This window comes from Sander vitreus, unplaced genomic scaffold, assembly GCF_031162955.1.
Source record: "Sander vitreus isolate 19-12246 unplaced genomic scaffold, sanVit1 ctg407_0, whole genome shotgun sequence".
NCBI lineage: Eukaryota > Metazoa > Chordata > Actinopteri > Perciformes > Percidae > Sander > Sander vitreus.
In genome coordinates, this window is record NW_027595530.1 from 34,905 (window position 1) to 56,340 (window position 21,436).

Consider the following 21,436-nt stretch of genomic DNA (forward strand, 5'->3'; position numbering starts at 1 on the left):
TGCCACCTGCTTGCAAGCATAAAATGAACAAACCAACTTGGATTCCTGTTCTGAGATTTCTTTATTTCGACTTTACAAAGATTCATTAATGCAGTTTCTTCTCCCGGTCAGTTTGAAATCTTGCACTACACCATACTGTAAAATGACTTTACAGTAGTAGTCTGTAAACCAGAAATACAGTATATTTCTGCATTCACACTGTTATTATTTAGAAATTACAATATATTCTGTTTAAGTTGTTACTTTAACTTCTCACAGTTTACTGTAGACAGGCACAGTAGATAATACAATAACTAAATTTAGCAGTTTCCTTAAATATCAGAACTTCATTATTCTCAGGGCTGTAGACAATTGCTTAAGATGTGCATTATTCTGAATATTATGCAAAATAAGCAATAAAAACTTCAAAATCAAATACCTTTATTTCAAAGAGCAATGTCAACATGAATACTGCTACTTTCAAAAAATGGAGAAAAAAAAGCAAATAAACCCTGTTGGACGACGCTGAGAAGAGATTTCTAGTAGCAAACAAAAACAGTCTAGTAGTGTCTGCTTTAGACTATGGCAATACACTTAATTAAACTAAATTATTAAATTACTCATCAGAGATATACCAAATGTGATAACCTATAGTTGACTTTTTAAGACACAAGTTTGAACACTTACCAAATTCTTGACATAGTGATTTATCTTACCTACAGTAACTTATGCTTTGCCTTGAATAACACAGAAAAGGACCAAGGAAACAAATACACATGATTAGCAATATTTGGAAAACTACACTATTAAGACTATTTAAGGAACATTACGACCTTTTTTGAAGAACATTCAGCATACAAGCATCTTTGGCACATTTTGGGGGAACAAATGGCCACAGACTTGTGTTTTTCCTCTTAAAATAGTCCTGTGAGTTAGATTAAAATTTCCTCAAAAGTCAATTTAAAAGATTTACATATAATCTGCAATGTATTCTCTGCTGTAAAAAAAAAAAAAAATACTTTCATAATAACATTTTCAACATATGCAGAATTGGCAACATTTGGAAAACAAACATTAAGGCCATTTTGAAATTATTATAGTACAGTAGAACATTTTGACAATATGCATCAATAATATGCATCAATAAAATCATTTAGGGATGAAACTGTTAGGTAGGCACCTGTACCACTGTGAGCTAGACTTGCAGGTTACCTCTTAAAATGGTCCTGTGAGGTAGGCTTGTGTTTTTACGTCTTAGTTCTTGTGGATCCAGGTAAGATGACCATCACTTTGGTAGCCGCTGTTCCTCTCTGCAGCATTATTCCAGTGTTGCCACTGTCAAACAACAACAAACAATCATAATCATAATAATAAATAAACTATATAATCAGGAATGCACAGTATACACTCAAGTTAATAATACCAGTTCTCTTGTGGCTTAATGTGGCAATGCCAGACTGTCAAAACAAAGAGAGCGAGATTAAAGAGCTCACCGATCTAGATGAAGTTCCATTCAAAGTCAAGGAGATTCTTAAGTAGCATGGCGACGTGTGTATTGACTGCAGAAGACTTCTTCTGGACGAGCACACCTTTCTTCTTGGCGACAACCTTGCCCCTTTTAGCCTTTGTCCCTCTCTCTGGATTCATATCAATGAAGCGCCTGGAATCAAAATAGTCTAAGATCAGAGTGGGGTTGGAACAATATACTGTTTTGTGTACATTCAATTAAATGCAATGGATTTTTTTAAGTTCCTTTTCATCAATAAACATGCATTAGTCTTGATTACGGATGCTGGCTGCTTTTTAGTGACACCATATCAGTCTTCACGCAGAAATGTTTAACACTAACCGAGTTGCAATGTGAAGATTGTGAAAGAAACGCCACAGATGATGCAAAACGGTTTGACAAAGCCTATACTCTGAAAAAGTTGGTAGAAGTAGGCTGTATGCGATGCGCAGCGACAGATAAATAAACAAAATGCATTCACAAAGAGTCCAGAAAGGCAATATTTTCACACCAATTTTCCGTTTTTTAACAGAAAAATGCAAAGCAAAGAGGATTCAAGTGTCTCTCTTTAACCAAACGACAATTAGCTTAATTTTCTTGTTAACTCTTTGTAAAACACACTTCATTAAAAGTCGACACAGTCGAAAAACTCCCCAAAACCATCTCGGTTAGCCGATGTTCCAATAATCCTATGGTTTGGTTGAAATAAATCCTTAATCACCAGGCAAGATGTAGGCTAATTATTCCAGTAGCCTAATGCTATTTCCATCTGCCGATTGGCCTCTCTTACCAGTTAACAAGTGTTGTTCCTCAGATGCAGACGTTCAGATAATGTTACCAAAATTAAACAAGAAAACACCCAAAAGTAATATTGTTTTGGCTATTCAAATCTAAGCCTCACTGATAAAATGACATGTTCAAATCCCTAGCAAGACAAGCTCCTGAGCATCAGCTTGATATCAAACATTCTTGGCAATATGAATAAGATTTTAATTACCGTTTAATTTGTAGATGCAAGACCCTATGGATGTTGAAGAACACTCGATGATGTGTAGCACGTCATCTAAATTGTGTGTCCTCTTCTGAAAAATCTCCTATCCAAATGATGGTTCCCGAAGTTCCTCCAGGAGTTGATGGCAAATTATTTCTGTATTTATTAAAGAAAATTGACCAAAAGCAGTAGCCTAATTTAAAAGACTAACGTATTAAACTTCTGACCGTGCTCAAAATTCTCCAGTCAACACTCGGTTTCCAAAAAATACTGTAGCGTCCTGTAATTTAAAACATCAGCATATATACTGTTTAGGGCCTCTGTCCTGTTGCTCCAAGTTAAGCAGCCCACAATGCATTGCTAACTACAGTACTAAACAGTTTCATATGAAAACAGTATTTTAATGTTGAAAATTGGCTGTACATTTACAGCAATTGCTTACAGTGTGGGTGTTTTTTTTGTTTTTATCAGTGACTGCCTCAAACTTGGAAAAATACGGTGGCCCTGAAGTGCAAATCACAACAGCAATTAGAAAAACGCAACAACAAATCATAAAACACGACGGCAAATAGGAAAACACGACAACAAATAGGAAAACACGACGGCAAATATGAAAACACAACGGCAAATATGAAAACACGACGGCAAATATGAAAACACAACGGCAAATAGGAAAACACAACGGCAAATATGAAAACTGTCTTTTGACAGGAAGAAGAGGTGAAAAAATAAAAGGGCCTCACTGTCTATACTTTTAACAGACGGACTAGCCGTTTCTCATTTCAAAACACTGGACGAAATGGATGTGGAACTGTGAACTGTGCTGTTGGTGAATCAGCGTCAGTCTGCTTGCAGGAGGAGAACATTCTGTCAGGAACTTTGCCCGCAGCGTGTGAAGGTAGGTAACGTCACCGACACTGATAGGCTTTAATATAAGCAATATTCGTTTTCTCTTATTTATCCCACGTCAATAAATTAAAAACTCGTGGGAGTTCATGTTTGTAGTAGTCATAACACTTACCGGTAAGGAGAATTGCATTAATTAATCTTAATTACATTAAGCTTACAGTAGCTAACCGTTTACATTAGCTTGTAGTTTACTGCATGTATGCAACATTAGCTCATTGTCCAGTAGCTTCTAGCTTTCAGACAAATGCAGTACAAAATATGATCAGCAACTACAAGGTAAACGCTACCAGCTAATGAGCTACCACAGGCAGTATGATATGCAGTAAACTGCAAGTGAGAAAGGGTAAATAGTACTGTAAACACACAAGCTACAAGGCTACAACCAACATATGAAAAGTCATAATACCTCCATTGATAAACACCCACTAACACAGTAAAGGTAGGTGTAAGTGTGTTAAATGGTCAACAGTTGTCAGTTAAGACCATGATGAAGAAACTACACCACTACGCAGTTACATGAAGTACCTTCATGGTACAGTATGCTTACATATACTTGTGATACAATTCTAATCTCACCAGGACAGGTTGGATAACTACTGGACTAACCTAATCTCACCAGGACAGGTTGGATAACTACTGGACTAACCTAATCTCACCAGGACAGTGTGGATAACTACAGGACTAACCTAATCTCACCAGGACAGTGTGGATAACTACTGGACCAACCTAATCTCACCAGGACAGGTTGGATAACTACTGGACTAACCTAATCTCACCAGGACAGGTTGGATAACTACTGGACCAACCTAATCTCACCAGGACAGGTTGGATAACTACTGGACTAACCTAATCTCACCAGGACAGGTTGGATAACTACTGGACTAACCTAATCTCACCAGGACAGGTTGGATAACTACTGGACTAACCTAATCTCACCAGGACAGGTTGGATAACTACTGGACTAACCTAATCTCACCAGGACAGGTTGGATAACTACTGGACTAACCTAATCTCACCAGGACAGGTTGGATAACTACTGGACTAACCTAATCTCACCAGGACAGGTTGGATAACTACTAGACTAACCTAATCTCACCAGGACAGGTTGGATAACTACTGGACCAACCTAATCTCACCAGGACAGGTTGGATAACTACTAGACTAACCTAATCTCACCAGGACAGGTTGGATAACTACTAGACTAACCTAATCTCACCAGGACAGTGTGGATAACTACAGGACTAACCTAATCTCACCAGGACAGGTTGGATAACTACTGGACTAACCTAATCTCACCAGGACAGGTTGGATAACTACTGGACTAACCTAATCTCACCAGGACAGGTTGGATAACTACTAGACTAACCTAATCTCACCAGGACAGGTTGGATAACTACTGGACCAACCTAAATCTTTCTCCTTCTGTCTGCAGTCTTGAAGCAACCCCATCATCAGCAGCTGAGTCTGATCGCCGCTTCATGTTGAATATACTTGTGTACAGTATATAGTAATGTTTGAATAAATGTTATAATAAAGATACATGTTTCGTTAATGTCTTTTTAGAGCTTGTATACCTAACGAGTTATTAAAACAGGTAGCATCTGACTATAATTATTCAGTTAGAAGTTTCCTGTGTCCAGGTCATAATTTGATGGAAAAATAAACATTGAAAAACAGTTTATATTATATACACACCCAAAAACTTAAAGACACAGACAAACTAGTTAATTTAATGCATTTATTTTTTGAATGGCAATCTCTAATATAGCAAATAATCTAATCAACATCTCTCTTTGGCCTCTGTCTCCCTGCTTGTCTTTTGCTTTCCCTCTCCTCCTCATCTCTCTCTTCTGGTGATGCTAGTGCAGCCTCCGTTTGTTCCTTAGTTCCCTGTTAAAAGACAGCAAACACAAGAAAAAGATCTTTACCGTTATAAATGCTATAACGGAACATTATACTGGTTACATGGGAAACTACTCATACATTTTAGCTTTCATTTAACGTTGCTAGTGAAGTTAACAAGGTGCAGCTTTACCTCCAGTCCTGCAGCTACAACTGATAAACACACCAATTTCTAAATCTCTGCTAACATTACGCATATACAGTAACGGCTTATAAAAAGAGATGAAAATGCCACCGGACATTAAACGTTACGAACACAAATGGCATAAAAGACAGCAACCCTAACAGCCTAATGTTAAATGATAGGTTCAGTTAGCTTGACGTTAGCTTGGGGTGTATCTACCTAAATATAATAGCAGTTTGTACCAGCATTAATGCACTACAATTTACATTGATATAACACATTAACGGTGATAACAAATGTACAGCAAACACTAAATATACTTACATTTAAATGTTAATTGTGCCATCAGCGATGCCACTCCAACTCCCACTTAGGTCCGCCATTGTTTTTTTTTTTAACGAGCCGGTAAAGTCATGCGCATAGGATTGTGGGTAATTTGGGAGCGCGAAAGACAGACGTCTGTGCGTCAGTGCGTCTGTCCAATCAGGAGGGTCCGTCCTCTGCTAGATAGGCCCTACCTTTTCCGGTAGAAGTTAATGCCGTTGTGTTTTGTGATTTGCTGTCGTGTTTTCATATTTGCCGTCGTGTTTTCATATATGCCGTCGTGTTTTCATATTTGCCGTCGTGTTTTATGATTTGTCATAAAATATATCTGTGGACCTGATACCCTCACTCCCAACCTCTATTAAACACATCGTGGTCCACTGTGGACATAACGACATGTCCTATCAGCAGAGTGAACGCACAAAGAAAGACTTTGGTACTCTCATTGAAGCTTTAAAAAGTGCAGACGCAAACCCTCAAATGACTGTTTGCAACTCGTAAACAAACGCACAAGCACACTTCCCAGTCTCACTCTCCCATAAGCTCTCACTCCTTTACAAATAACTCTGCTAACCCACAGACCAGCTATATCATTCCAGTAAGAATCAGTAATATCAGTAATCACAGGTACAGCGCTACACGCTCCTCTGTACCTCATTTTGAGCAACCATCCATTTATAATCCCATAACCACAGTATCTGTCCTGAGACCGATTAAATCAAACGCTAACAAAAGAGGGGCTATACTTAACAACCTAATTGGAATTAAAACAACCACTGCAACGATAGAACAGAATAGTAGAATCAAATGTGGACTATTAAATATTAGATCTGTCGTCTAAAGCAATATTAGTCAACAATTTGATATCAGATAACCAAATTGATTTACTCTGCCTCACTGAAACCTGGCTGGGCCATGAAGAATATGTTAGTCTAAATGAAGCCACTCCTCCCAGTCATATTAATACTCAAATTCCTCGAGGCTCAGGCCGAGGAGGGGGGGTTGCAGCCATATTTGACTCAAACCTGGTAATTAATCCTAAACCTAAACTAAATTATAACTCGTTTGAAAGTCTTGTTCTTAATCTTCAACATCCAACATGGAAAACATTACAGCCAATTATATTTGTTGTTGTTTACCGAGAGCAAGGCCCGTATTCTGAATTTTGAGGAGTTTTTGTCATGTGTAGTCCTTCAATCAGACAAAGTACTTATTGTAGATGATTTTAATATTCATGTGGACGTTGACAGCAATAGCCTTAGCACTGCCTTCAACTCACTACTAGATTCAATTGGCTTCAGTCAGAGTGTGCATAAGGCCACGCACTGTTTTAACCACACACTCGACCTTGTGTTGTCATATGGCATCAAAATTGAAGATTTAATAGTATTTCCACAGAATTCCTTATTATCAGACCATTTTTTAATAACTTTCGAATTCCTACTACCCGACTATACGAAATTAAATAAAACCTTCTACACTAGATGCCTATCTGACAGTGTTATAGCTAAATTTAAGGAAAATATTCCAACAGAGTAGATGATGATGATGAAGCAAAGGAAACTAGTACCTTGGTATAACTCCCAAACTCGCATTAAAACAAATCTCACGAAAACTTGAAAGTAAATGGCGTTCCTCCAAACTGGAAGAATCTCGTTTAGTTTGGCAAGACAGTCTGAAAACATATAGGAAGGCCCTCAGAAATGCCAGATCAGACTATTACTCATCATTGATAGAAGAAAATAAGAACAACCCAAGGTTTCTTTTCAGCACTGTAGCCAGGCTGACTGACAGCCACAGCTCTACTGAGCCATCTATTCCTATAGCTCTGAGTAGTGACGACTTCATGAGTTTCTTTAATGATGAAATTATAACAATTAGAGATAAAATTCATCACCTTTTGCCCTTAACTTCTAATGGTTCACCTTTAAATGCAGGAGTGCTAGAAAGAATGACAGGACCTGTCATATACTTAGACTGCTTTTTTCCTATAGACCTTCAACAGTTCTCTTCAGCAAAGCCATCTACCTGTCTATTAGACCCCATCCCAACGAGGCTACCTAAAGAAGCGTTACCCATGGTTAACATCACATTATTAGACATGATCAATATGTCTATATTAACAGGTTATGTACCGCAGTCATTTAAAGTAGCTGTGATAAAACCGCTTCTGAAAAAACCCACCCTCGATCCCGAGGTCTTAGCCAACTATAGACCTATATCTAACCTTCCCTTTCTCTCCAAGATCCTTGAGAAAGTAGTCGCTAATCAGTTATGTGATTTTCTACTTTCAGTCAGGATTTAGAAAGCATCATAGCACAGAGACGGCACTGGTGAAAAATACTAACAACCTTCTAACTGCTGCTGACAAAGGACTTGTTTCCATACTTGTCTTATTAGATCTTAGTGCTGCATTCAACACTATTGACCATACCATCCAGTTACAGAGACTGGAACATTTAGTTGGTATTAAAGGAATCGCACTAAGCTGGTTTAAGTCCTACTTCTCTGAGCGATCCCAATTTGTTAATATTAACGATAAACCATCCAAATACACCAAAGTTAGCCATGGCGTTCCTCAAGGCTCAGTGCTTGGACCAGTTCTATTCTCCTTATATATGCTTCCTCTAGGCAATATTATTAGGAAACACTCAATTAACTTTCACTGTTATGCAGACGACACCCAATTATATCTGTCAATTAAGCCAGACGAAAGCGGTCAGTTAATGTGTTAAAGATATAAAATCCTGGATGACCTACAATTTTCTGATGTTAAACTCAAACAAAACTGAAGTTATTGTGCTGGGACTCAAGCACCTCTGAACTTCATTATCTAAAGATATAGTTACTCTAGATGGTATTGCCCTGGCCTCCAGCACTACTGTCAGAAATCTAGGAGTTATTTTTAATCAGGACTTATCCTTTAACGCCCATCTTAAAACAAACCTCTAGAACAGCCTTTTTCCATCTTCGTAACATTGCCAAAATTAGGAACATCCTGTCTCAAAAAGATGCTGAAAAACTAGTCCATGCATTCTTTACTTCCAGGCTGGACTACTGTAATTCTTTACTATCAGGTTTCTCAAATAAGTCCCTTAAGACTCTCCAGCTGATCCAGAATGCTGCAGCACGTGTTCTGACAAGAACTAAGAGGGGAGATCATATTTCTCCTGTGTTGGCTTCTCTGCATTGGCTTCCTGTAAAATCCAGGATTGAATTTAAAATCCTTCTTCTGACCTACAAGCTCTAAATGGTCAAGCACCATCATATCTTGAAGAGCTCTTAGTACCTTATTGTCCCACTAGAGCACTATGCTCCCAGAACTCAGAGCTACTTGTGGTTCCTAGAGTCTCTAAAAGTAGAATGGGAGCCAAAGCCTCCAGCTATCAGGCTCCTCTCCTGTGGAACCAGCTCCCAGTCTGGGTTTGGGGGGGCAGACACCTTCACCACATTTAAGAATAAAGTGAAAACCATCCTCTTTGATAAAGCTTATAGTTAGGGAGTGAGGAGTTGCAGTGTCCGCCTAACCTGGCCCACCTGCTTCTCTTCATTGTCGTCAGATTTATCTATCATATAAACAATAATATAGTGAGAGTAGAGGGAGGCAGGCGAGTACAGCCCGTTCCGGCAGGGGAGAGTTCAATCCCGATCCGGCACCTCTTTTTAGCCTGCCTCTCTTAGTTATGCTATTATAACTCTAGACTGCTGGGGAAGTTCCTTCCTTCCAAGGACACCATGAGCTACTCTCTCTTCTCTCTTTCACTTGTTTCCTTTTGTGTCCATCATAGTCCCAGAAATGCTTGTTACTAACCTAGCTCCTAGCTCTAGTTTACTCCCCGGAGTCCTTATGTTTCTTCTCCACCCAGAATATTGCCTTGGAATAGGGTGGCACCAAGACCTGGGTCTTGGGTGCAGCTGTCGCTGTGGACCTACTACACCCTGCTACGCTCTGCGATTCCCTGCAGTGTTCGGCTGCGTTCTGCCGTGTCCACCCATGCTCTACTGTGCCACACTACACCCCATAACGCCCTGCTGTGCCCTACTATGACATGAACTACTGCCACACTACACGCCATAATGCCCTGCTGTGCCCTACTATGACATGAACTACTGCCACACTACACCCCATAACGCCCTGCTGTGCCCTACTATGACATGAACTACTGCCACACTACACGCCATAACGCCCTGCTGTGCCCTACTATGACATGAACTACTACGACTACCATTGTGGTCACTGTTCCACTATCTTTATTATGACTATTATTGCCACTGTTCATCACACCCCCAACCGGTGCCGTCAGACACCGCCTACCAAGAGTCTGGGTCTGTCCCGTCAGACACCGCCTACCAAGAGTCTGGGTCTGTCCCGTCAGACAGCGCCTACCAAGAGTCTGGGTCTGTCCCGTCAGACACCACCTACCAAGAGTCTGGTTCTGTCCCGTCAGACACCGCCTACCAAGAGTCTGGTTCTGTCCCGTCAGACAGCGCCTACCAAGAGTCTGGGTCTGGCCGAGGTTTCTTCCTAAAAGGAAGTTTTTCATCGCCTCTGTCGCAAAAGCTACCGCTAATGCTTGCTCTTGAGGCAATCACTGTAATAGTTGGGGCTTTGTAAATTACAGAGTGTGGTCTAGACCTACTCTATCTGTAAAGTGTCTCGAGATAACTCTCGTTGTGATTTGATACTATAAATAAATTGAATTGAATTGAAAAATACACCAGGAGTACGTAGTAGTAAGTAGGTTGAAAACCTTTAAATAGAAAAAAAAGAGAAAACATAAAAAAATTAGCTCATTGCTGAAAAATAATAATTTAATTAGCATCTAAATAAACAATCAGAAGCAAACTTTGGCTTTGAATAATTTACAAAGTAATGAAACACCTCAATATAAATCAATATTTTACCACACCATATTAGGTTAGATTAGATTCAACTTTATTGTCATTGTGCAGAGTACAAAGACAACGAAATGCAGTTTGCATCCAACCAGAAGTGCAAAAAAAGCAGAAAAGTACAATGTGATATACATATAAAGTATTGAACCTCAGAAACAAACAAGTTTCAACAAAATGAATCAGGTTAAGCACCCACGTTGCTACAACTTCATAAGACTTCATCCCCTCTGAAAAACAAAGCCAACGGACCAGAAACAAAATGCACTTTTTACTTTCTCTCTTACATTAATAATTTGGTTTCAGGATCACTAGAACATAAACAAAATGCAGACTTACAATAGCGTCTGTGAAGTCTCCTGCACACTGATCCACCCTGTCCAAATGTCCTCTTAGTTTCTTTGTCTGCTACCCTCTTTCTCTGCATGCTTGACGGCACTAACAGCGCTCATTAAGCCGGCGTCTTTGTCACCTGGATGAAACGGAAGCTACCCGTCAACTTTCATCACGCGCCTCCTCCTTGACTTTGGCACAGGACTGCCCCCCTGCGTGATATGTTACGTTGGTTTTATTTTTCTTCCTGACGCTATTGGTATCGAGACTAGAGCTTGCAAAAGATGAATCGATTAATCAATTAGTTGTCAACTCTTAAATTCATCTCCAACTATTCTGATAATCCTTTAATCAGTTAGAGTAATTGTTGATGACAAAACAGGTAATCTTGTGTGATGTCAGTTTGTTAAATATGAATATGTTCTAGTTTCTTCTCTCTTCTGGGACAGGAAGTTGAATATCTTTGAGATGTGGACAAAACAAGACATTTGAGGACGTCATCTTGGGCTTTGGGAATCACTGATCAACATGTTTCACCATTTTTGACATTTTAGAGACCAAACAAAACAATTAATCGACTATGAAAGTAATCGTTAGTTGCAGCCCTAATTAAGACCACAATTTAACAAAACCAAAACAACTTCAAATGGCACTAAATACTTGCCTTAACACACACACACACACACACACACACACACACACACACACAGACGCTGCTGCAGATGGACGGAAACAAGCTGAAGGTGAGGGAAGAACCAGTGCACATCCTGGTGGATGTACCATGACTCAGCAGATCCTGATGGTCAGCCAGATTACTGAGTTACGCTTTTACTATGAAAACAAGTCAGAATGTTTAGAGGGGAAAATGTTGGAATATTTCAGGAGAAAGTCAAAATGTTTTTTTCCCACAGGAAATTGGAAAAAAGTTACAATATTTTGACATTTTCTTTAAAAAAGTCAAATATTTTTAGAAAACAGAGAAGGAGAATGTCTTCTAGCAGAGACAAAAGAAAGAGAAATTTATGAAAGTCAAACTTTTAATCTTTACTTGACTTGTTGTACTGTCCTCTGGAATAGGACGGCTTTTTCACTACTTTGTCTCTCTTCTCTGTCTCCTGTCCCCTCTCTTCTGTCTCTCCTCTCTTCTCTGAAGCGTTCCGTGCTGTGGGATGCACACCTGCCAATGACAGGTGACAGCTACCTGGAGGAGAAGAACAGGATGGCAGCGTCGGAAACACAGGTGTAGTGGGGGCTGCAGATACAGGTTTGGGGATGCAGCTACATAGAGGATACACCGGAGAAGATGAAAAAGCAGCAGCAGAAGGGGTGTCTGAAGTGGGGTAGGTGACAGTGGGTGAGACTATCCCGGCTGGGTCAGGGCAGACCCCGGCCCCCCTGTCGAACCTGTTGTAAAACTGGTTGAAGTCATTGGCTTTGTCCACATCCTCCTCAAGAGCCTGGCCGTTCTTTTTAAAGCCAGGTATGTTTCTCATCCCCTTCCACACTTCTTTAATGTTGTTATCCTGCAGTTTCCCTTCCACTTTGTTTCTAGAGTCCACCTTTGCCTGCTTCAGTGTCCTCTTCAGCTCATGCTGTACCCCTCTGAGCCTCCCTCTGTCTCCATTCCTGAACGGCTGCTTTTTCTGATTCAGGAGCTGTTTGATGTTATTATTAGTAAGCGGGTTTACGTTACCCGTGAGGACTGAAGGCAGAAAGGGCTTGTACCTCCACCTCCTAGCTCTTAGCTTAGCCCAGGCTCTACATCCTCGGTGCGGCTTACACAGCTCAGCCGGTATGGGATGTCTGGCCCTGTATCTGGTCTTCTGTAGTACCAGAAGTTCCTCTCTTGTGTACACTACTCTTCCCAAATTAGTATTCATCATGTGTCGATCATACAACACAGGGAAACTCACGCAAAAAAACAAGAAATACTACAGAGCTACTCGGACCTGCTGCCACTCAGACGGCGCATCGCAGTGTGTAACGCACCCGGACTCCCTTAATGGAACGCTCCCCGACACGCAAAAAAGAAAAGCAAATAAACATTAAAACTTTTTATTTTTTTGTATTTTATTTATTTCAAAAATATTTTAAAAAAATAATAAAAATAACATAAACAGTAAACAAAAACAAAACAGAGATAAATATTATTAAGTCTAAAACTGTTTTCAAAAAAGACAAACTTCTGTCTGAAGAACAATAATTAAAGATATCATTTAAATAAAAAAAGTTCATCTTTCAGACACAAACGTATAAAAAGTCCAAAAATATATTTCAGCATAAATAACCAAATAAATAAAATTATTAAATAAAAATCTCAAACATTTACATCCAAACATCTGAAATATAAATAAATACAAATATACAGAAACAAACATTAACTTTTTAAACTTTTATGGTTTTAAAATAACTTTAACTTTGTTTCCCTTCAGCCTCTGAAACACAGCAAATCAGACAGACAGGCAGACACAGACAGACAGACAGGCAGACAGACACAGACAGACAGACAGGCAGCAGACACAGACAGACAGGTACAGACAGACACAGACAGACAGGTACAGACAGACACAGACAGACAAAGACATTTAGATATAAAACAGGATGAATTAATAAACATCAATCGTTTGGTATAAAAAAAAGTAAAATGTTTCAAAATGGTTTTGTTCAAAGAATAAATCAAATGTTGGAATTGCTGTCAAATAATTATCCTGGAAATCCAGGTGAATCATCGATTAACGACTGATGTAATGATATATATATATATATATATATATATATATATATATATATATCTTTGATTTGTATATAAAATATGAATAAATAAGTAAAGAGTGCTGCTGTGAGTCCGTGTGCCGTTCCTGCAGGTCTGAACCTGTCCGTCTGTTCATCTCCTCATTCCTGAAACTTTCTCAACTTGTTTACATTCCTGCTCGCCGTCTGGCGGAGGCTCAGAGACGCTGCAGGGGATCACAGCAGGAAGCAGACCTTCACAATAAAAGCTCAGCTCTCACATGGAAATAAATAAATAGATAGATAAATTAAGCTTCAGCAGCGCTCACAAAGATCCTCTCTGCAGGAAGACGCTTCACTCCGAGGCGTCTGTACTGTTCATGGTCAACATCTTTTCAGGGTTCATCTTCAGGACAGGAAGTAACACCGTTACTTTAAAACTGCTTGCACAATAAAGCTCAGTTCCCTCTCTACTGAGAAATGTTTCCAGCTCTGCTTTCCCTTTACAAACAGAGATCCTCTTCACTCATGAGGCGTCTGTACTGTTCATGTTCAACATCTGCTCATCTTTAACATCTGATCATGGTCAACATCTGTTCACAGTTCATCCGTTGAGGCTACAAGGGATACAGCTACGCCGATGACAGTTAAGTTTACGTAAAAGATCATGGTTTGGGTTAAAACACTCCGAGGAATAAACACGCATTTCTTAATAGCTAATGTAGCGTAACTTCTCCTAACTAACGTAAGGTAGTAGCCTTGGGTCGGCCACTAGGGGCCGCTGTTGCCATTTTAATTACAGAGATAGTTCAGAGAATCTTGCTTTCTGTGTCCCTTACAAGACATCTCCAGACGCCTCAGCTGTTTCTTTTATCGACTTTAACTCTGCCCGAGTAGAAAAATAGCAATACTTTGAGAAAAAAGACAAAAAAATTATTTGAGAAATATTCCTTCAGACACCTCAGACAGCTTATTGTGTCCCTGCGGCGGGATGGGTGGGGCTTGGCAGCCTGTAGGTGGCGGCAGCTCTCAGGCTGCGCATCAGGTCGTGGCAGAAGGAGCGTAGCTGCGTCAGCGTCAGGTGCGCCGCCACCTGTACCTCGTAGTTACCATGGAGAAGGGAGGCCAGGTCCAGACTCTGGTTCTGGTCTGCCGTGTCACCGAGCTGAGCCGCCTCCTTCATCTGGAACAGAAACACGCCGTCTTATTTAGTCACTTAATCACATTTCCATTGATCTTTGCAGACGACACCAACCTGTTTGTCTTAAATAGAGATCCACGCTGAAAAAACTAGACAAAGTTCCCATTTAAAACTCAAAGTGCGGTTTCGACTTCTGGATAAAACTTGGATCCAAGGCATTTGACACGGTTAAACACGCTAGTTTGTTTTAAAAATATGTTTAAAAGTTTAAAAGTGGCTCAACGATTAGGTTGTAACAGAACAATTATATAATATGATATGTAATGTCCCTCAAGGCTCCGTATTGGGACCTTTATGTTTCTTATTTATTCATATTAATGATCTTTCTGTAGCATTTAAACTCCAGCAGCGTTAATCTTTCAGGTCATTTCATGGCTGATTAAACTATTAATATGATTAACCTTCTGTTGAATAAGTTCTGAGAAATCTTCTCGTTCATGTTTTGCTTTGTTTTTATGTTACCTTGGCGGTGTGTGTCAGCAGGTGTGTGCGTTACCTTGGCAATGTGTGTCAGCAGGTCTCGAAGGTCGGCGTGCAGGTTGCTCAGTCCGCTCAGTCTGTCTGATAAAACTCCCAGCAGCCCCTGGTACAGCCGGCCGCCCGCTGACATGCAGCTCACCCAGACGTCCTGCAGGGGGCGACACACAGAAGCTTTATCAACACTTCATCTGAATCAGCAATGATTTCATTCTCAGTCTAGAGCAGCAGCTACAGATTATTATCACCTTGGATTAATGTGTGGATTATTTCCTGACCGATGTCTTTAAAGATATTCAGTTTAATATGATATCAAACAGAAAAGAAGCAGGAAACCTTCATATCTGAGAGACTTCAAACAGCATCTTCTGACATTTTTTGCATGAAAAACTACTTTAACATTTTATCGATTATCAAAATAGTTGTTGATTATTTTCTGTTGATGGACAAATCATTAACTAATCATTGCATCTTTAAACGATATGGTCAGATTGTTCCACATAGTGATGAAGGAGTCATGACATACAGCAGTATGAGGGAGGACTGTCTGTAAATACATCCTGAGAAGAAGAGGAGGGTTATCAGAGATGACGTTAGCAAGCTTTCAGACTGACCAGAGTGAAGCTTTCAGACGGCGGTTTGAGGACGGGGGCGGGGGGGATCCCCAGTGATGTCATCATCATCTGCAGGTTGGTGGTCTGAGCCGAGGGGTTGAGGGTCAAACCCTGAACACAAAAGGAAGACAGCGTTCACAGGGGTGTCAAACTCAACTTCACTAAGGGCTCAAGGGCCACGCTGGGAATCACATCAAGGGCCGGACATGTAAAGTTTATTGACATGCTTTTATTATATTATTATTGCATGTCTCATATAGCTTTCTCACTTACAGTTTAGTCAACATAAAGTCCTGAAAAAGTCAGCAAAAAAAGTTCCTCAGCCATCATAGAAAATAAGCAACAAAAACAACTTAAGGAAAGGATGGAAAACGTGGCAAAAGTGAGAAAAACTTTAGAAAAAGCGACAAAAACTAGGTGGGCCAAAATGTATTGTGAACCTAAATTGATATGCGGGCCTGCTCAACATCTGCGAGGGGCCGGATTTGGGCCGGGGGCCTTGAGTATGATACATGTGCTCTAAACGCTCGCCAATAGGTTGACAGACTGAGACCCAAAATGACAACGATATTAAAAGACCACAGATGTGTAAAGTGGTTATGTTTTTCAGTGATGTAGCTAACTATGTGGGCTCCAAAAAGTGTAAAATAGTCAGTGAAGATTTGGGTTTTGTAATCCCATACGTGTCCAAACAGTCTTCATTCAGCTTGTGTGTGTGTTGGGTTAATAAATGTAAGTGATGTGATGCAAGTAGCTCTCGGCCACTTTAGTTTCTTAAAGAAGCCGTCAGATGAAGAAATGTTGGAGAGCGCTGCTTAAACAGAAACATTCACAGTCGATAAGATAATAGACAGGACATCAGATGTGTAATCGCTCCCCGTTCACTACAGGACACATTTGAACTGAAATAAAGTCCCACGGTGGACACAGGAAGGGGCGGGACTTCTCTATGTTGGTTAAGAGGTAATTAACAGGAAGAAGAAGAGCCAACAGGATGTGCAGCAGCGCCTCAAGCGCCTCCGTACCTCGGTGGTAATGACGGCGGCATGCGCGGCCGGGATGTCTTTCAGGATTTTCTCCACCAGCGTCTTGGCTCGCTCCGCCGCCTCTGTGAACGCCAGCGGCGGCTCGGCTGGCAGGCCGACGGGTGCTGGGAGGACGAGGTGTGGCGACAGGAAGCAGAGCAGCAGGACCAACGCTGCACAGACAAACATCAGTGTGATTATTACACGTTGTATATTCACTAATGACTTTACAAATGTTACACATTATTCATAATGTTTTGAAGAGTTTAAAGAGTTGAAGTTGAAGAAGAGTTAAAATCTATTGATTACATCTGGATTAACATCTACAGCTGACTATTTCTGACTTTATTAATCACGTTTATAACTGCAGACTGAACTCAGCCAGATTTATTCAAGTTTAAACACAAATACGCTCTGCTGCCAAAATGAACGCGATAATAACGGCAGTTACCTTTTTGACACAAAATTAACACACAAATGTTCTGTGATTTGGGCTTCTGACATCTGTCTGTGCTGATGCTGCTGCTATCTCTCTCTGGATATATATATATATATATATATATATATATATATATATCCATCAATCCATCCATCCATTGGTCAAGCTAGCAGCTCTATGTGGCCACAGAGTTGCCACATATCCATTTTTGATTCTGCAGTCCTAGCACTAATAACCCTCCATACAACTGCCGTTCTGGCACTATAACCCTCCACTGGTACTTAAACTGGCACTAATAACCCTCCATACATACTGCCATTCTAGCACTAATAGCTCTTCACTGGTACTTAAACTGGCACTAATAACCCTCCATACTACTGCCGTTCTGGCACTATAACCTTCCACTGGTACTTAAACTGGCACTAATAACCCTCCATACAAACTGCCATTCTAGCACTAATAGCTCTCCACTGGTACTTAAACTGGCACTAATAACCCTCCAAACCGACTGCCGTTCTGGCACTATAACCCTCCACTGATACTTAAACTGGCACTAATAACCCTCCATACCTCCTGCCATTCTGGCACTAATAACCCTCCAAACCGACTGCCGTTCTGGCACTATAACCCTCCACTGATACTTAAACTGGCTCTAATAACCCTCCATACATGCAGAACCTCAGGTGGGTGTGAGCTGCTGTGCAGGTCGCTTCAGTTCATTAACATTGACAGAAAAGTCTATTTTCTTTTAAGTGATTATGTTAAAGTTTGTTTTCTGAATATCTGTGTTAAGTGCTCCACCAAACTCCATGTATGTTTCTGCTGATTTAAGGCGCCTGTGTTCATCTGGTGCAGACGGAGTTGGAAGGGAAAGAAAAGTGTGTTCTCACCGATCGCAGAGTTCATGTCTGTCAGGGCGGCTGTCTCCGTGTCGCGCTCGGTGTCTGTCCGCCGGTACACTCGGTAAATAATCTACCAGCTTCCATTTGTTGCAGGAGTTTTATCCGCACGCGCTCCCCTGGGGTTTTCCCATGTACTACCGTCAGTCTGAGTGGACTCATCCAAGATAAATCCCGAAGTGACGAAAACTTGTTGCGTCACCGCCGTCAAAAGGTAAAAGGTGCGTCGCGAGAGCTGCGCGGATCAGGGGTCTCACCTGGGGGGGGTCACACACACACCTTTATACAAGAGTTATAACACATTGATATCAGATATACACGTCACGAGCTCCTCTCTGCAGCTTTCATGTGAAAACAGCCAGAGTTCAGTCAATAACTGTTTTAACCATTAAAAACAACTTTCATATTGTTTGTTATTATTATTAGCAGTGGTGAACTACTGTAATAGGATACTCATTACATTATGAGAGTACTGCCTGATGCATTAAAGGCTGATTTTGTTATTTTTACCATCATGTAGTGACGGACTGGCCATCTGGAACTTGGGCAAATGCCAGAAGGGCCCTATGGGCCACTACTGATAATATGTTTTTGGTTCATTTTGATAAGTTATTTTATGCATACAGCTACAAATATTGAGGTGTGTGGAAAGCTTCACCCGGAAGGCAGAGCTCCTAATTTCCAAGCTTGGGTTATTGACTAAAATAGGGCCGGCGTGTTGCACCTGCCAGGGCTGTGGTGTCTGAGTTGATAAGATATAGCACCTTTCACAGACACATGAGAACACAAACAGTAACACAAGCAAGTCAAATAGAAATAAAATACACACAGTATATTTACTCAGGAGGTGTGTGTGTGTGTGTGTGTGTGTGTGTGTGTATGCTTTATTTACCTTCACTTCCTGTTTCACGTCATGTTTCTTCTTAGAGATTTTCTGCTGACTCACTTTCCAGGATTTCTCAAATACAATACACCGTATCTTTACTCAGAGGGTGGTGTGTGTGTGTGCATAGTGTTTGTGTCTGTGTGCATAGTGTGTGTGTGTGTGTGTGTGTGTGTGTGCATGTGTCACGGTGTGTGCGTTTTATTACCTTCACTTCCTGTTTCACGTCATGTCATCTCTTTATGAAATCTTGGAAAAGAAAGTGAGTCAGCAGAAAACTCAAAACACTATTTCCTCTTCCTGCAGCCTTCCCCTTACTCAAATTAGGAACTTTACGCAGCTTCATACTTCAGTGTGTACTCATAGCACATGATACAATATTTCTGGTGCAGGATCTAAAATCCTCTGTTGTAGACTAAGACACTGAGTACAACTAAACAAGCTGACAGTGATGATACTAACATGGACTAAAGAGTCCGAACCCTGCTGGTTTGCAGCTGGAGTCCAGACAGCAGAGGATCATGTCTAAAGTTTGTTGTTGTGATGAACTCATCAATGAAAAGCAACAGAGAACAATTCACTAGAAGGAAAAACTTTCAGCTGAAGCAACTGTGACTTGTTTTCCTGACATCCTGCGACTGACGTTCCCACGTTGTCCCGCCCGAGGCCACGGATGTTTTGCTGACTCAAAGGTTTTTTTCTGAGGTTATGAAATGTTTGTCGTCACAGCTAGAGGAGACTCAGAGCCAAGAGGCTGCTGGGTAACTGATCCTGGATCACAACAGATTCAGATTCTTTATTTCCAATAAGTTTGATTTACAAACTAAACATTCTTCAGATCTCACACATTAACCGTCTGTTTTATTAAAGTAAAATATATAAATATGAATAAATGTGAAATGTTTCCAAACAGCCGCTTCATAATACTTTCACTTTGTGTCAGAGCGTCAAAACTTAAGTACTACTGTGTAGAAAAACTCCAAGAAAAAATCCCTGAGATCAAAATGATACTGCAGTAAAAGTACAAAAGTATAAGCATCAAAATAAAACTAAGTACCAGAAGTTAAACTCATTTCTATTTCTAATATACTTAATATAATGTGTTTAAATGTATGGTCTGTGGTTAGAAGGTCCATGTTATTGCACTTGTCCTCAGCAAGAGGTCACAATATTAATTATCAAATAAAAAAAGAAGGGGTATAAATATCAAAAACAATGCATGAAGTGAACGTCAAACAATATTTTCCATAAAAATCTGCCTATTAAAGTCGTGTCCTCAGTTTCTGTCAACTCCGTCAGATTTTTTCATAAAGCTCATTAAATGAGGAAATAGCATGGTCAGCTATATCCCTGAGGACCTCTTTTCATCTCCCTGCCTGTGGTGAATGCAACACTACCAGACAGGCTCTGGTACGTTTTACATTTTTTGATATTTTAGACAATGTCAATATTCCTATGGTCACAGCTGCACCATGTCAATACCATATTTCTGTTAAGATACCTTTTTTAAACCAGTGGATTGAATGTAAGCATTTAAGTGAGGTTATTGGGACAGCTAGCAACTGGGGAAAAACTAGCTAGCTGCAGCCTACAATACAGGTTTTGGCGGGAAAATCCATGCCCTTACGTCAACTCCATCAGAGGTCAACTCCGTCAGGTTCTATGTCTGACGGAGTTGACCTGTAAGCTGATGGAGTTGACAAATCCACCAATAACCTCTTAATGTGCGAATATATTATTATTTGTGAATATAGTGAAGGGTTAAAATGTTATTTCAGGGTTTTATTTACACATACATAGCATGCATTACATTATTTAACCATACGCATCTGACTTGTAGAGAATGGGCAAGCAGTGGTCTGCTTATTATTGTGTAACATGTAACTTTCCCAGCACTTTAATTATTTATATATATATATATATATATATATATTAGGGCTGTCAAAATAACGCGTTAATTTCGATTAATTAATCTGAGAACAAATAACGCATTAAAAAAAATAATGCAGATGAATCCATTCCATGTTGAGGTTTGACCCGGAGCCGTTCTAGCACCATTGGACTGTAAAATGAAGGAGGAGACGAGAATGTTCTGCCTGGATCATTAACTGGAACATTTACTTCCTGCCAACCCTGGCTACTGAAATCTGGCTCCACTGATATGTCTGCTCTTCTCTCTGATGCTCTGAAACACAAACACTGCTGC

At 40.3% G+C, this 21,436-nt stretch overlaps 1 protein-coding gene and 1 long non-coding RNA gene across 3 annotated transcripts; both read right to left on the minus strand.

Moving 5' to 3' along the window:
• Positions 1-403: 403 nt before the first annotated feature.
• Positions 404-11,099, minus strand: LOC144514000 (uncharacterized). Its single transcript, XR_013501232.1, has 3 exons — positions 10,969-11,099; positions 1,473-1,639; positions 404-1,314 (listed from the first exon to the last, which is right to left on the minus strand). It is a non-coding gene; the product is annotated as an uncharacterized LOC144514000 (long non-coding RNA).
• Positions 11,100-13,419: 2,320 nt separating this feature from the next.
• Positions 13,420-19,880, minus strand: LOC144514002 (uncharacterized). 2 transcript variants are annotated; one of them, XM_078245196.1, is made up of 6 exons: positions 19,240-19,880; positions 18,339-18,604; positions 17,010-17,182; positions 15,985-16,095; positions 15,390-15,521; positions 13,420-14,875 (listed from the first exon to the last, which is right to left on the minus strand). In XM_078245196.1, exons 2-6 carry the CDS (start codon positions 18,352-18,354, stop codon positions 14,663-14,665), a joined length of 645 nt encoding a protein of 214 aa, XP_078101322.1. In that variant the 5' UTR covers positions 18,355-18,604; positions 19,240-19,880; the 3' UTR covers positions 13,420-14,662. The 2 variants fall into 2 exon arrangements, with proteins under 2 accessions (XP_078101322.1, XP_078101323.1); XM_078245197.1 differs by lacking the exon at positions 19,240-19,880 and having other exon boundaries at positions 18,339-18,674.
• Positions 19,881-21,436: the final 1,556 nt, after the last annotated feature.